A 14,987-nucleotide genomic window follows, 5' to 3' on the forward strand; every position below is an offset into this window, starting at 1 on the left:
CACGTTTCTTCTCAGTCCTGTAGAAGTTTTCACACCCATTCACTGAAGCCACTGCGGGCACAAAGGGAGAATATTCTGTGTTAATTGTCAAACCTGTTGGCCAATGGCAATTTTCACCTCACATTGTGCTAGACAAACAACCGTAATCTTCAGTCTAAAGCCGTCCTCCAGAGTCAGTTTGAGGAGCAGCTCAGCCAACAACATCCTACTCACGGGTGGGGCCACCAGCACTGCAGATGGGACACTGTTTTGTAATCCATCAGGCTAGTTATTACAGTCCATCCAGAATAACGATTAGTGTCACTCCCTTCACCAACACAATAGGGAGACAGTGCACTACCAGGGCATGGGGTGTTTTTAATAAGACTATAGGTAGGTTACACCCATTACCCTCTGGGAGAATGCTGGGTGCTTGTCTAGCCCACCTTTACTTAACTGAGGTTGCCCGCCCTCTGTCCCTCCCATTCACTCAAAGTATAATAAGGATAATAAACAACTCCGATTGAATGTGGTTCAACTGCATGTATGGCTCTGCTTTCAGACCAGAGACAAGAAGGTTTTTACAATGTTATTAGGCTGACTGCTCTGTGTTTCCTAGGGCTGGGCGATGTGGCCTAAAAAGAACCATGCATAATGCACTTTCTCTAATAATTTTTCACTTCTTGTAGCAGGCATTATAGAACATTAACACGGGTCTCATACACAATCTCTCAATTACAAGCCCACGTGCTCGTGAGTAGCCAGCTAATCTTTATATTTCAAGTTTAACCAACTTGGATCTATTTGGTAGTTAACAAGATAGAACAGTTGAATTGTTATGAACACACCCTTCTGTCCGTCTCCAACTGTTTGAACAGCATGCTAGTCAGCGTGCTAGCCAGATGTTGAAATCAAGTGGCCTACCTAGAATGAGAATGAGTTGCCAATTCCGTATATATTTGTGTTTTTATGCATATTGCATATTTATTGAAACACAGACTAGACAGCTTGAATAATAGGCTTTGGCAAAAATTCTCCTAGTGGTACGCAATGCCACGTGCGACAGAAACTGAGCATGAAAAGGAGATGAGACCAAAAAGACACAAGAAGTGGACATAAAAACAAATGAATTCAATATATATCACTCAGCCCTATTGTGTCCATGTGTTTGTGTCCTCATGATGTCCTTATGTCTGTTTTTGTATCACTTTGTGTGTATGCACAGGGAAGAAGCAGGACCTGTGGTACGTGGTGGACCTGTTGACAGGGGAGAAGCAGCAGACCCTCACTTCCTCCTTTGCTGAGATGCTGTGTCCCTCCTCCTCCCTGCTCTACCTGGGACGTACCGGTAGGCACCTGTAGACCACACCACACCCACCTGGCTGGCTTGGGGTCTAAACATCTCCATGGGATATTCATTATTCACTTCTCTCCCTTAAGCCACTGGGCAATACCTATGAGGTTCAGTTAGGCCCAGGCTCATAGACATGTGTTCTGTCTATTCGTTTCTATGGATAGACCCGTTTGCCCCCAACCCCTGTCCCCTCTACATCCCTGCCTCTTCCTGGCTTCACCTGGTCAGCCCTACCTATCCTTCCCCCAAAGTCCCAAATCTACTTACTTAATCTCCATAGGTATCTTCTCTCCAGCCTATCCCAGCTAATTTGTTTGTACTGTCTAAAGGCGTCAGCATGCTTCAGTTCAGCTGGCAGCTAGCCGAAGTCAGCTAGGCGAACCGAACGTGTGTGCTCACATACTCCCTTAAAAGACATTCGCTTGAAAAACGAGAAAAACGCAGCTGTAGTGCTATTTGTCCATTTTTGAGACACCGTAGTCAGTATACACTTCCTCAAAATAGTCAGAATTAATCTAACTCAAGGAATCTATCATTCATTTTAAAGGTTTTTTTCCGAGGAGATCTTTGTTGCGCAATTTTGAATCTAACTAAGATGTTTGGTGCATTATTTGTCAATGAAACAATGTGCATGAAAATGAGTCGTCTCTCGTCGAATGACAACAGACTTTATTGAAGAATCACTACTGTTGACCAATCTCAGACGAAGGGGCGTAGACTTCGGCTACCAACTTCGTCTTGCGTCCAGACAGAAATGTGTGTGCCCGAACACTCAAAAACCCTCACTGAAGTCCAAAACAAACAAAAACATCACTAAATGTCATCATAATATATGCACAAACTCTTCCGAACTGTTTCAGCTGGGAAGCATGCAGACGCCTCAACCCTCTCTGCTAATGGCACTTATGTAAAAGTCTGGTGTCGACGCAAAGCCTCTTTTCAATTTAAGGGGCTTTTTTGGCATGGGAAACATATATGTTTACATTGCCAAAGCAAGTGAAATTTCTCTCCCTCTGACATTTTAACCAGGATCTTGTTGTACTGGGTTTAATTTTCCACATCCTCATTCACATCCCCTTTACAGACCTTGGATCAGCTCCCCTCCCCCAATCCTAACCTTAACCATTAGAGGGGAAAATGTGAATCTGACCCAAGATCAGTGATTAGGGGCAACTTTCCTGCCTTGGAAATGCTACGCTACTTCCATGCCCATTTGTACTCCCAGTTATTACTGCGGTGATCTGTCTTACCCTGTGTCCTATGGCATCCGCTTCATTTTGATGTCACTTTAGATGACTTGTTTGTGGCTTGTTGTAGATATTTATGGCGTTTGTAAAGGTCAGGCTGCCAGGGCAGCAGTCCAAGAAGTAGCCTATAAATGCTTTGAGATGTGGTATACCTCTGTCAGGGGAACATGAATTTGGACTTCTGTCATGTTATCCTGTGTTTTTCTAAGTTGGCCACTGTTGTCACCATAGCTAGCATGGCTGTATAGTTGTAATGAGCGCTCTCACCATTTCTTCCCAAAACACAATATCACCATGGTTTGAGTCCTGCTGAGTTTACTTTCACTAGTTTCACTACGGCATATCCTACATGTTCTAGGCTACAGTATATGATGTTGTCCCTTCCCCAGAGTACACTATCACCATGTACGACACCAAGAGTAGAGAGCTCCGCTGGAATGCCACCTACTTCGACTACGCCTCCACGGTGCCTGACGACGACACCAAATACAGTAAAACATGCTTTTACATCTCTCCATAGCGACAGTGAATGTAGGCTATGTATGTGAGAGACTGAGTTGTTTGCGATGATGCCAGTATCACAATATATTTTCCATGGCAAAAATGAAAACAGTAAGCAGATGTAACTGTTTGGTCCTGTAAGAACCTGCAGGATGTAACATATTGTGTGCTACAGCTTGGAAAATAAATACCTCTGATTCTGGATGACAACAATGATTTTTGTTTCCAACATCAGGGCTGTTTTTCTAAAGAAGTTAAATCCGCTTCATGTTTTTGTTTTCTTGCCATGATACTAACGTGTATTGTGTTACTGATATCGTCCCGGCCCTGCTCTCTGGTTGAAAGCATATCTCATGCTACATAGATCCAGAGATGATTTTCTACTATCATTATCCTCACAACATATTACTATTGAACATCATCCAATATCAAGGAAACTAATATTAAATATCCTCTCTCTCCTCACGTTTCTCTTTCCCTCTCTACCTCTCTTTCTATATGTGTATTATCCACCTCACGTCATCGTTCACATAGTTGCAATGATGCAATACATACACCCAGTTTACCTAACACCCCCTCTCCCCCTCCCCTTATAGAGATGGCCCACTTTGTCTCCAATGGTGACGGGCTGGTGGTGACAGTGGACAGTGAGTCGGGTGACGTCCAGTGGATCCAGAATTACAACTCCCCCGTGGTGGCCATGTACATATGGCAGCGCGAGGGCCTGTGCAAGGTGCCGCTCACCAACGTCGCTGTGGAAACGCTGCGCTACCTCACCTTCATGTCAGGCGAGGTGGGCCGCATCACGCAGTGGAAGTATCCCTTCCCCAAGGAGAAGAAGCCCAAGAACAAGCTCATGTAAGTAGACTGTGTGATCGACAGTGGCTTTTCTTTAGTTACTCAGCTATGGAGGCCGCAAAATCCAAGATGCAGTGTAGCAGTGTAGACGTGTTTCTTTAGTCCTCTCGTGTACGTTTGTATTTTTTCGTATTTCTTGTACATATTTTAACATTTTTTTTCTATCTCTTTTCGATTTTTAATTCGATTATACCTTCCGGTAACCTACCTCACCCAATGTGATACGGAATCGCTATTTTTTTTAAAACTTTGGAACACTTTCAAGAACCCCCAGTAGCTAACCAGCTAATCAGCTACAAGCTAATTTAGCCATTTTTTTGCCGCTGCTAGCAGCTTTTACCTTCTGCACAAACACCAGCCCTGTTATTAGCCTGGATATTACTCACCAATTTACCAGCATCGGACTGTCTCTCGACAACAACGCCGGATTCCTGCCGTAATCCCTGAGCCACTACTTCTGATCCTCACAGCTAGCTTGCAGCTAGCGCAGCTAGCGCCACTGCCACGAAGCTAGCACCAGTTAGCAAACACAATTCTACAATTCACAACCTCTCTTTCGCCATCGCCATCCGGCTTGGATTCTCTGTCGACACGACCACGTCTGGTCTGCAGACGAATGCCCCATCCGCTGTGCCCTCAACCGGCCTCCGTCTGAGCAGACCCCCTCCGTCTGAGCAGACCACCCCCCGGGCTACTAACTTTAGACGCCGCGTGCTGGCTTAGTGGAGGCCTCCCTGCTCCATCTACGGCTGCCCCCTGGACACTATGATCGCTTGGCTACATAGCTGGTGCCTGCTTGACTGTCCATTAATTCACGGTGCTCCATTCTGTTTGTTTGTGTTTTATCTGTCGGCTCTGTGCTTTAACTCAGGATCTGTGTGTAGTTAATCCGACCCTCTCTGCCTAGTCGTCGCCATTTTTACCTGCTGTTGCTGTGTTAGCTGACTAGCTGCTGTTATCTCACCTGTTGTTTTAGCTAGCTCTCCCAATCAAGACCTGCAATCACTTTATGCCTTATTGTATGTCTCTCTCAAATATCAATATGCCTTGCATACTGTTGTTCAGGCTAGTTATCATTGTTTTGGTTTGCAATGGACCCCGTAGTTCCACTCTCCGTACCTCTGATACCTCCTTTGTCCCACCCCCCACACATGCGGTGACCTCACCCATTGAGACCAGCATGTCCAGAGATACAACCTCTCTTATCATCACCCAGTGCCTGGGCTTGCCTCCGCTGTACCCGTGCCCCACCATACCCTGGTCTGCACATTATGCCCAGAATCTATTCTACCACGCCCATAAATCTGCTCCTTTTATTCCTTGTCCCCAACGCTCTAGGCGACCAGTTTTGATAGCCTTTAGCCGCACCCTCATCCTACTACTCCTCTGTTCCTCGGGTGATGTGGAGGTAAACCCAGGCCCTGCATGTCCCCAGTCACCCTCATTTGTTGACTTCTGTGATCGAAAAAGCCTTGGCCTCATGCATGTCAACATCAGAAGCCTCCTCCCTAAGTTTGCCTTACTCACCGCTTTAGCACACTCTGCCAACCCTGATGTCCTTGCCGTGTCCGAATCCTGGCTTAGGAAGGCCACCAAAAATTCTGAGATTTCCATACCCAACTATAACACTTTCCGTCAAGATAGAACTGCCAAAGGGGGAGGAGTTGCAATCTACTGCAGAGATAGCCTGCAAAGTTCTGTCATACTTTCCAGGTCTATGCCCAAACAGTTCGAACTTCTAATTTTAAAAATGAATCTCTCCAGAAATAAGTCTCTCACTGTTGCCGCCTGCTACCGACCCCCCCTCAGCTCCCAGCTGTGCCCTGGACACCATCTGTGAATTGATCGCTCCCCATCTAGCTTCAGAGTTTGTTCTGTTAGGTGACCTAAACTGGGATATGCTTAACACCCCGGCAGTCCTACAATCTAAGCTTGATGCCCTCAATCTCACACAAATCATCAAGGAACCCACCAGGTACAACCCTAAATCCGTAAACATGGGCACCCTAATAGACATTATCCTGACCAACTTGCCCTCCAAATACACCTCTGCTGTCTTCAATCAAGATCTCAGCGATCACTGCCTCATTGCCTGTATCCGCCACGGGTCCGCGGTCAAACGACCACCCCTCATCACTGTCAAACGCTCCCTAAAACACTTCTGCGAGCAGGCCTTTCTAATCGACCTGGCCCGGGTACCCTGGAAGGATATTGACCTCATCCCGTCAGTTGAGGATGCCTGGTCATTCTTTAAAAGTTACTTCCTCACCATATTAGACAAGCATGCTCCGTTCAAAAAATGCAGAACCAAGAACAGATATAGCCCTTGGTTCACTCCAGACCTGACTGCCCTCGACCAGCACAAAAACATCCTGTGGCGAACTGCAATAGCATCGAAGAGCCCCCGCGATATGCAACTGTTCAGGGAAGTCAGGAACCAATACACGCAGTCAGTCAGGAAAGCAAAGGCCAGCTTTTTCAAGCAGAAATTTGCATCCTGTAGCTCTAACTCCAAAAAGTTCTGGGATACTGTAAAGTCCATGGAAAACAAGAGCACCTCCTCCCAGCTGCCCACTGCACTGAGGCTAGGTAACACGGTCACCACTGATAAGTCTGTGATAATCGAAAACTTCAACAAACATTTCTCAATGGCTGGCCATGCCTTCCTCCTGGCGACTCCAACCTTGGCCAACAGCCCCGCCCCCCCCCCGCTGCTACTCGCCCAAGCCTCCCCAGCTTCTCCTTTACCCATATCCAGATAGCAGATGTTCTGAAAGAGCTGGAAAACCTGGACCCATACAAATCAGCTGGGCTTGACAATCTGGACCCCCTATTTCTGAAACTGTCCGCCGCCATTGTCGCACCCCCTATTACCAGCCTGTTCAACCTCTCCTTCGTATCATCTGAGATCCCCAAGGATTGGAAAGCTGCCGCGGTCATCCCCCTCTTCAAAGGGGGAGACACCCTGGACCCAAACTGTTACAGACCTATATCCATCCTGCCCTGCCTATCTAAGGTCTTCGAAAGCCAAGTCAACAAACAGATCACTGACCATCTCGAATCCCACCGTACCTTCTCCGCTGTGCAATCCGGTTTCCGAGCCGGTCACGGGTGCACCTCAGCCACGCTCAAGGTACTAAACGATGTCATAACCGCCATCGATAAAAGACATTACTGTGCAGCCGTCTTCATCGACCTGGCCAAGGCTTTCGACTCTGTCAATCACCATATTCTTATCGGCAGACTCAGTAGCCTCGGTTTTTCTAATGACTGCCTTGCCTGGTTCACCAACTACTTTGCAGACAGAGTTCAGTGTGTCAAATCGGAGGGCATGTTGTCCGGTCCTCTGGCAGTCTCTATGGGGGTACCACAGGGTTCAATTCTCGGGCCGACTCTTTTCTCTGTATACATCAATGATGTTGCTCTTGCTGCGGGCGATTCCCTGATCCACCTCTACGCAGACGACACCATTCTGTATACTTCCGGCCCTTCCTTGGACACTGTGCTATCTAACCTCCAAACGAGCTTCAATGCCATACAACACTCCTTCCGTGGCCTCCAACTGCTCTTAAACGCTAGTAAAACCAAATGCATGCTTTTCAACCGTTCGCTGCCTGCACCTGCACGCCCGACTAGCATCACCACCCTGGACGGTTCCGACCTAGAATATGTGGACATCTATAAGTACCTAGGTGTCTGGCTAGACTGCAAACTCTCCTTCCAGACTCATATCAAACATCTCCAATCCAAAATCAAATCTAGAGTCGGCTTTCTATTCCGCAACAAAGCCTCCTTCACTCACGCCGCCAAACTTACCCTAGTAAAACTGACTATCCTACCGATCCTCGACTTCGGCGATGTCATCTACAAAATAGCTTCCAATACTCTACTCAGCAAACTGGATGCAGTTTATCACAGTGCCATCCGTTTTGTTACTAAAGCACCTTATACGACCCACCACTGCGACCTGTATGCCCTAGTCGGCTGGCCCTCGCTACATGTTCGTCGTCAGACCCACTGGCTCCAGGTCATCTACAAGGCTATGCTAGGTAAAGTGCCGCCTTATCTCAGTTCACTGGTCACGATGGCTACACCCACCCGTAGCACGCGCTCCAGCAGGTGTATCTCACTGATCATCCCTAAAGCCAAAACCTCATTTGGACGCCTTTCCTTCCAGTTCTCTGCTGCCTGCGACTGGAACGAATTGCAAAAATCTCTGAAGTTGGAGACTTTTATCTCCCTCAACAACTTTAAACATCTGCTATCCGAGCAGCTAACCGATCGCTGCAGCTGTACATAGTCCATCTGTAAACTACCCACCCAATTTACCTACCTCACCCCCCATACTGCTTTTATTTATTTACTTTTCTGCTCTTTTGCACACCAGTATCTCTTCTTGCACATGATCATCTGATGATTTATCACTCCAGTGTTAATCTGCTAAATTGTAATTATTCGATTTATTGCCTACCTCATGCCTTTTGCACACATTGTATATAGATTCTCTTTTTTTTCTACCATGTTATTGACTTGTTTATTGTTTACTCCATGTGTAACTCTGTGTTGTTGTCTGTTCACACTGCTATGCTTTATCTTGGCCAGGTCGCAGTTGCAAATGAGAACTTGTTCTCAATTAGCCTACCTGGTTAAATAAAGGTGGGAAAAAAAAAAAAAAAAAACCCTGACTTAAGATATGACTTTGTAGGTGGCTTATGCTTTCATAGAAAAACACAGACAATTGGATGAAACCTTTTCATTGTCACTTTTGGACAGGGAAGAGTCTCCATTTTACCCTCATGTCATTGTTTTTCTAGAGTAAATCCCCCCAGGGGTGGGTATTTTAAAGTGTAGAGCTCACTACTGTTTTAGCTTGAACTTTCATGCAAATCTTCCCATAACCATGGGCATTGAATGTGCAAACACATATATTCTGCAATGTAGAAAATAGCAACAAATAAATAAAACCCCTTGATTGAGCAGGTGTTTCCAAACTTTTGACTGGTACTGTATATACACTGCTCAAAAAAATAAAGGGAACACTTAAACAACACAATGTAACTCCAAGTCAATCACACTTCTGTGAAATCAAACTGTCCAATTAGGAAGCAACACTGATTGACAATAAATTTCACATGCTGTTGTGCAAATGGAATAGACAAAAGGTGGAAATTATAGGCAATTAGCAAGACACCCCCCAAAAAGGAGTGATTCTGCAGGTGGTGACCACAGACAACTTCTCAGTTCCTATGCTTCCTGGCTGATGTTTTGGTCACTTTTGAATGCTGGCGGTGCTCTCACTCTAGTGGTAGCATGAGACGGAGTCTACAACCCACACAAGTGGCTCGGGTAGTGCAGTTCATCCAGGATGGCACATCAATGCGAGCTGTGGCAAAAAGGTTTGCTGTGTCTGTCAGCGTAGTGTCCAGAGCATGGAGGCGCTACCAGGAGACAGGCCAGTACATCAGGAGACGTGGAGGAGGCCGTAGGAGGGCAACAACCCAGCAGCAGGACCGCTACCTCCGCCTTTGTGCAAGGAGGTGCACTGCCAGAGCCCTGCAAAATGACCTCCAGCAGGCCACAAATGTGCATGTGTCTGCTCAAACGGTCAGAAACAGACTCCATGAGGGTGGTATGAGGGCCCGACGTCCACAGGTGGGGGTTGTGCTTACAGCCCAGCACCGTGCAGGACGTTTGGCATTTGCCAGAGAACACCAAGATTGGCAAATTCGCCACTGGCGCCCTGTGCTCTTCACAGATGAAAGCAGGTTCACACTGAGCACATGTGACAGACGTGACAGAGTCTGGAGACGCCGTGGATAACGTTCTGCTGCCTGCAACATCCTCCAGCATCACCGGTTTGGCGGTGGGTCAGTCATGGTGTGGGGTGGCATTTCTTTGTGGGGCCGCACAGCCCTCCATGTGCTCGCCAGAGGTAGCCTGACTGCCATTAGGTACCGAGATGAGATCCTCAGAGCCCTTGTGAGACCATATGCTGACACATGCACATTTGTGGCCTGCTGGAGGTCATTTTGCAGGGCTCTGGCAGTGCACCTCCTTGCACAAAGGCGGAGGTAGCGGTCCTGCTGCTGGGTTGTTGCCCTCCTACGGCCTCCTCCACGTCTCCTGATGTACTGGCCTGTCTCCTGGTAGCGCCTCCATGCTCTGGACACTACGCTGACAGACACAGCAAACCTTTTTGCCACAGCTCGCATTGATGTGCCATCCTGGATGAACTGCACTACCCGAGCCACTTGTGTGGGTTGTAGACTCCGTCTCATGCTACCACTAGAGTGAGAGCACCGCCAGCATTCAAAAGTGACCAAAACATCAGCCAGGAAGCATAGGAACTGAGAAGTTGTCTGTGGTCACCACCTGCAGAACCACTCCTTTTTTGGGGGTGTCTTGCTAATTGCCTATAATTTCCACCTTTTGTCTATTCCATTTGCACAACAGCATGTGAAATTTATTGTCAATCAGTGTTGCTTCCTAAGTGGACAGTTTGATTTCATAGAAGTGTGATTGACTTGGAGTTACATTGTGTTGTTTAAGTGTTCCCTTTATTTTTTTGAGCAGTGTATTTGCATATCTGGGGTGAGGATTCCGTCCTGATGGGTTAGGAATAGAAGCCCCACCCTTTTCTATAAACGATGTTGATTGGTTTCTATCAGCTCCAGTCTATGCTCAGCAAGACTCCAAGCAGAGCCTCTCCCCTTTAGCATTTGCCACAGCATTTCTGCCGAGACCATTCTCCTTTGACTTCTGTTGAATTAGTTTATCACGCTTATTTAGCCACTTCCTTTTCTCTTTTATGATTAATTAAATAATTTACGCCGAATCTCTGTTGTCCTTCAAGACATTTCTTTTGTTAAAAGGGGCCCCTTTGAAAATGCTTTAGCTAAACTCTTGAAGTCTCACAAGTAATTTAAGATGGGTTGAGTAAGTTGATTTTGCAAGCAGCACGTGTTACGGGTGATCTCCCCATCCTGAGAACAGGGGTTGGCCCCATCTCTACCTGTCGTGTTAGAGCTTTGACATGCATTCCAGGGCTCTGAATCATTGATGGGGTGTATTGAAGATCTCTTTATATCTATGTTTGATGATTGCACGAGCCAGTGGTGGTGTAGTCAGGACTTGTAGAGATGTGCATCATTTGTTCATAAAGTGATACATCTAACCAACACAGATGGACTCTTTCAGTCGTGGTTTCACAATACAGTTCTGTACTTCTATTTACACCAGCTTTCAGAAGAAAGGAGAAATAAGAGTTTCAGTGGGTGATCTTGTAGTGTGTGTGTGAAATTGTCTGTTTGTAACCAATAGTGCAGTTTTCTGACTCAAGTCAAAGCTGTCTACAGTATAATAGAGAATCTCCCTATTCTAAATGTCCTGGTTGAGGTATACTATTAGGCTTCTCTTCCTTGTTTAAAGCTAACATTAAGACTATCCTGTTCTGTTTTCACAGGGCCACACTCTACGTAGGCAAGTACTCCACCAGCCTGTACGCATCGCCCTCCCTGGTGCATGATGGGGTCACGGTCGTGGTGAGTGGCACTAGGTTCTTCTGTGTTAGAACAAAATGTGACATTCCGTCTAGAATCTAGAACATCACCAAACAACTGGAAGCTTCTGGGAGCTGATCTCTCAGCCCAAGATCAAAGATGTGAGTTAAGAGTCACAGGGACCCTGCACTAGTGTTGGTTTGGTTGTTTACCTGACCACAACCCAGGTCACAATCCCCTCAGACCTGGGTCCCTGCAGCACAGAGCAACATGGGATAGTATCAGCAAGACCCCTTATTTCTATCTATTTACAATAAGATGTTGAGATTAATTTGACGTAATCCATTTGATCTTGACATCCCACTTATTTCAGTTTCCTTCCAAGTAGTAAAGGATGTATTCATTTAACAACATTAAACTACACTAAGTATGTGGCCACCCCTTCAAATGAGTGGATTCGGGCTATTTGAGTGCTGAAGGGTGTAGCGCATAAAAATCGCTTGTCCTCGGTTGCAACGCTCTCTACCGAGTTCCAAACTGCCTCTGGAAACATCAGCACAAGAACTGTTCGTCAGGAGCTCCATGAAATGGCCGAGCAGCTGCACACAAGCCTAAGGTCACCATGCGCAATGCCAGGTGTCAGCTGGAGTGGTGGAAATCTCTTCCTCATTGGACTCTGGAGCAGTGGAAACCCATTCTCTGGAGAGATGAATCACGCTTCACCATCTGGCAGTACAACAGATGAATCTGGGTTTGGTGGATGCCAGGAGAACGCTACCTGCCCGACTGCATAGTGCCAACTGTAAAATTTGGTGGAGGAATAATTGTTTGGGGCTGTTTTTCAAGGTTCCCCTTAGTTCCAGTGAAGGTCAATCTTAACGCTACATCATACAATGACAATCTAAACTATTCTGTGCTTCCAACTTTGTGGCAAGGAAGGCCCTTTCCTGTTTCAGCATGACAATGTCCCTGTGCACAAAGAGGTCCATACAGAAATGATTTGTTGAGATCAGTGTGGAAGAACTTAACTGGGCTGCACAAAGCCCTGACCTCAACTCCATCGAACACCTTTAGGATGAATTGGAACGCAGACTGTGAGCATCAGTGCCTAATCGTCCCACATCAGTGCATAATGCTCTTTTGGCTGAATGGAAACAAGTCCCTGGAGCAATGTTCCGACACCTAGTGGAAAGCCTTCCTAGAAGAGTGGAGGCCGCAAAGGGGGACCAACTCCATATTAATGCCCATCATTTTGGAATGAGATGTTCGATGAGCAGGTGTCCACATACTTTTGTCCAGGTAGTGTATATTAACATTGAACTACTTAGTACTTGAAAAGGATGTTAATCACAAGGCGACTTCCCTAGTTAAATAAAGGATCCATAATAATCTAGTGGTTTGTGTGTCTCTTGTAGCCCCGCGGCAGCACCTTCCCCATGCTGGAGGGTCCTAACAGCCAGGAGGTAACAATGGAGGAGGAGTGTGTGATCACCCCCAGGACCAGCGTCAAATTCAACTCTGCCCTGAGGGAACGCAACCACATCAACTTCATGAGGAACCACCTGCTCCTCATAGGTAGAAAACACATCTCTCATGCATTTTCCACCCCCCCCCCCCTCCCCCTCCCCAGTGTCTACGCCTACCTTCCCCCCCAGTGTCTACCTTGTGTTATTATAGTGCTCTCTGCTGGATGCTCAGTCAGTTCTCAAATGTGGAACACAAGCATTGTCCAAGTCCATGCAGTTGTGGCAGTAGAATAAGGATGAACGTTGGTTTTGAGAGTGATATCAGCATGATATTTAAGAATGTGTTATTGATGTTATATAGATGTTATTACACACACTGTAATATCATCATAGTGATGATGCTGATGCTGGTTGGATGCGTTTCTCTCCCAGGTCATCATGAGACGCCTCCTGATGCCCATAACAAGATCCTGGAGAAGTTCCCTGACAGTATCCCACGCCAGCAGGGCAATGTCATCCCCACCACCACAGAGAAGACCCTAGAGGAGGTGTGTGTTTCAGTCCTTCAGCATGCCAACTAACCTCTCCTCTTTGATTTTGTTGGGGTATAAAAAATATTTTTTCCTTCGTCTTCACCTAGAAGGTGAATGAGAGTGACATGGGAGAAGGCCCCACTGTGGGCCCCAGCCCTCCGGCGGTCACCTCCATCCAGGAGCAGCGTGGGCAGACCACACCGGTGAGGGTGGAGGCCCCTGTGGACTCCATGCTTAAAGACATGGCCACCATCATTTTCAGCACCTTCCTCCTGGCCGGCTGGGTAGCCTTCATCATCATCTACCCCAAGGTGAGGGAGCACTGACACCTAGTGGTGATCTGGTGTATGGCTGTGGCTGTTACTACCTGGCTGTACAGATTGTCAGTCAACAAGCTGAACATGCGTGACAAATGTATGACGTAAAGCCACAGTTTAGTTCCTGTATGATGGTAGGCTTTGTGTTAAATGTAGGAAGTAAAGCCACAGTTTAGTTCCAGTATGATGGTAGGCTCTGTGTTAAATGTAGGAAGTAAAGCCACAGTTTAGTTCCAGTATGATGGTAGGCTTTGTGTTAAATGTAGGAAGTAAGGCCACAGTTTAGTTCCTGTATGATGGTAGGCTCTGTGTTAAATGTAGGAAGTAAGGCCACAGTTTAGTTCCAGTATGATGGTAGGCTTTGTGTTAAATGTAGGAAGCCACAGTTTAGTTCCAGTATGATGGTAGGCTCTGTGTTAAATGTAGGAAGTAAGGCCACAGTTTAGTTCCTGTATGATGGTAGGCTCTGTGTTAAATGTAGGAAGTAAGGCCACAGTTTAGTTCCTGTATGATGGTAGGCTCTGTGTTAAATGTAGGAAGTAAGGCCACAGTTTAGTTCCAGTATGATGGTAGGCTTTGTGTTAAATGTAGGAAGTAAAGCCACAGTTTAGTTCCTGTATGATGGTAGGCTCTGTGTTAAATGTAGGAAGCCACAGTTTAGTTCCAGTATGATGGTAGGCGCTGTGTTAAATGTAGGAAGTAAGGCCACAGTTTAGTTCCTGTATGATGGTAGGCTCTGTGTTAAATGTAGGAAGCCACAGTTTAGTTCCTGTATGATGGTAGGCTCTGTGTTAAATGTAGGAAGTAAAGCCACAGTTTAGTTCCAGTATGATGGTAGGCTCTGTGTTAAATGTAGGAAGTAAAGCCACAGTTTAGTTCCAGTATGATGGTAGGCGCTGTGTTAAATGTAGGAAGTAAGGCCACAGTTTAGTTCCTGTATGATGGTAGGCTCTGTGTTAAATGTAGGAAGCCACAGTTTAGTTCCAGTATGATGGTAGGCTCTGTGTTAAATGTAGGAAGTAAGGCCACAGTTTAGTTCCTGTATGATGGTAGGCTTTGTGTTAAATGTAGGAAGTAAAGCCACAGTTTAGTTCCATTATGATGGTAGGCGCTGTGTTAAATGTAGGAAGTAAGGCCACAGTTTAGTTCCTGTATGATGGTAAGTCCTGTGTTGAATGTAGGAAGCCACAGTTTAGTTCATGTATGATGGTAGGCTCTGTGTTAAATGTAGGA

General features: G+C 46.3%; 1 protein-coding gene across 1 annotated transcript in view; it reads left to right on the plus strand.

Moving 5' to 3' along the window:
- The window catches only part of ern2 (endoplasmic reticulum to nucleus signaling 2), a 36,193-nt gene that overhangs the window by 12,558 nt on the left and 8,648 nt on the right, over window positions 1–14,987 (plus strand). Inside the window, exons 6-12 of the mRNA XM_038986144.1 lie at window positions 1,205–1,327; window positions 2,970–3,071; window positions 3,678–3,939; window positions 11,402–11,480; window positions 12,854–13,013; window positions 13,337–13,452; window positions 13,545–13,748. Coding sequence (XP_038842072.1) covers window positions 1,205–1,327; window positions 2,970–3,071; window positions 3,678–3,939; window positions 11,402–11,480; window positions 12,854–13,013; window positions 13,337–13,452; window positions 13,545–13,748 — 1,046 coding nt within the window. The remainder of the gene's footprint in view (window positions 1–1,204; window positions 1,328–2,969; window positions 3,072–3,677; window positions 3,940–11,401; window positions 11,481–12,853; window positions 13,014–13,336; window positions 13,453–13,544; window positions 13,749–14,987) is intronic.

Source organism: Salvelinus namaycush, chromosome 3, assembly GCF_016432855.1.
Source record: "Salvelinus namaycush isolate Seneca chromosome 3, SaNama_1.0, whole genome shotgun sequence".
NCBI lineage: Eukaryota > Metazoa > Chordata > Actinopteri > Salmoniformes > Salmonidae > Salvelinus > Salvelinus namaycush.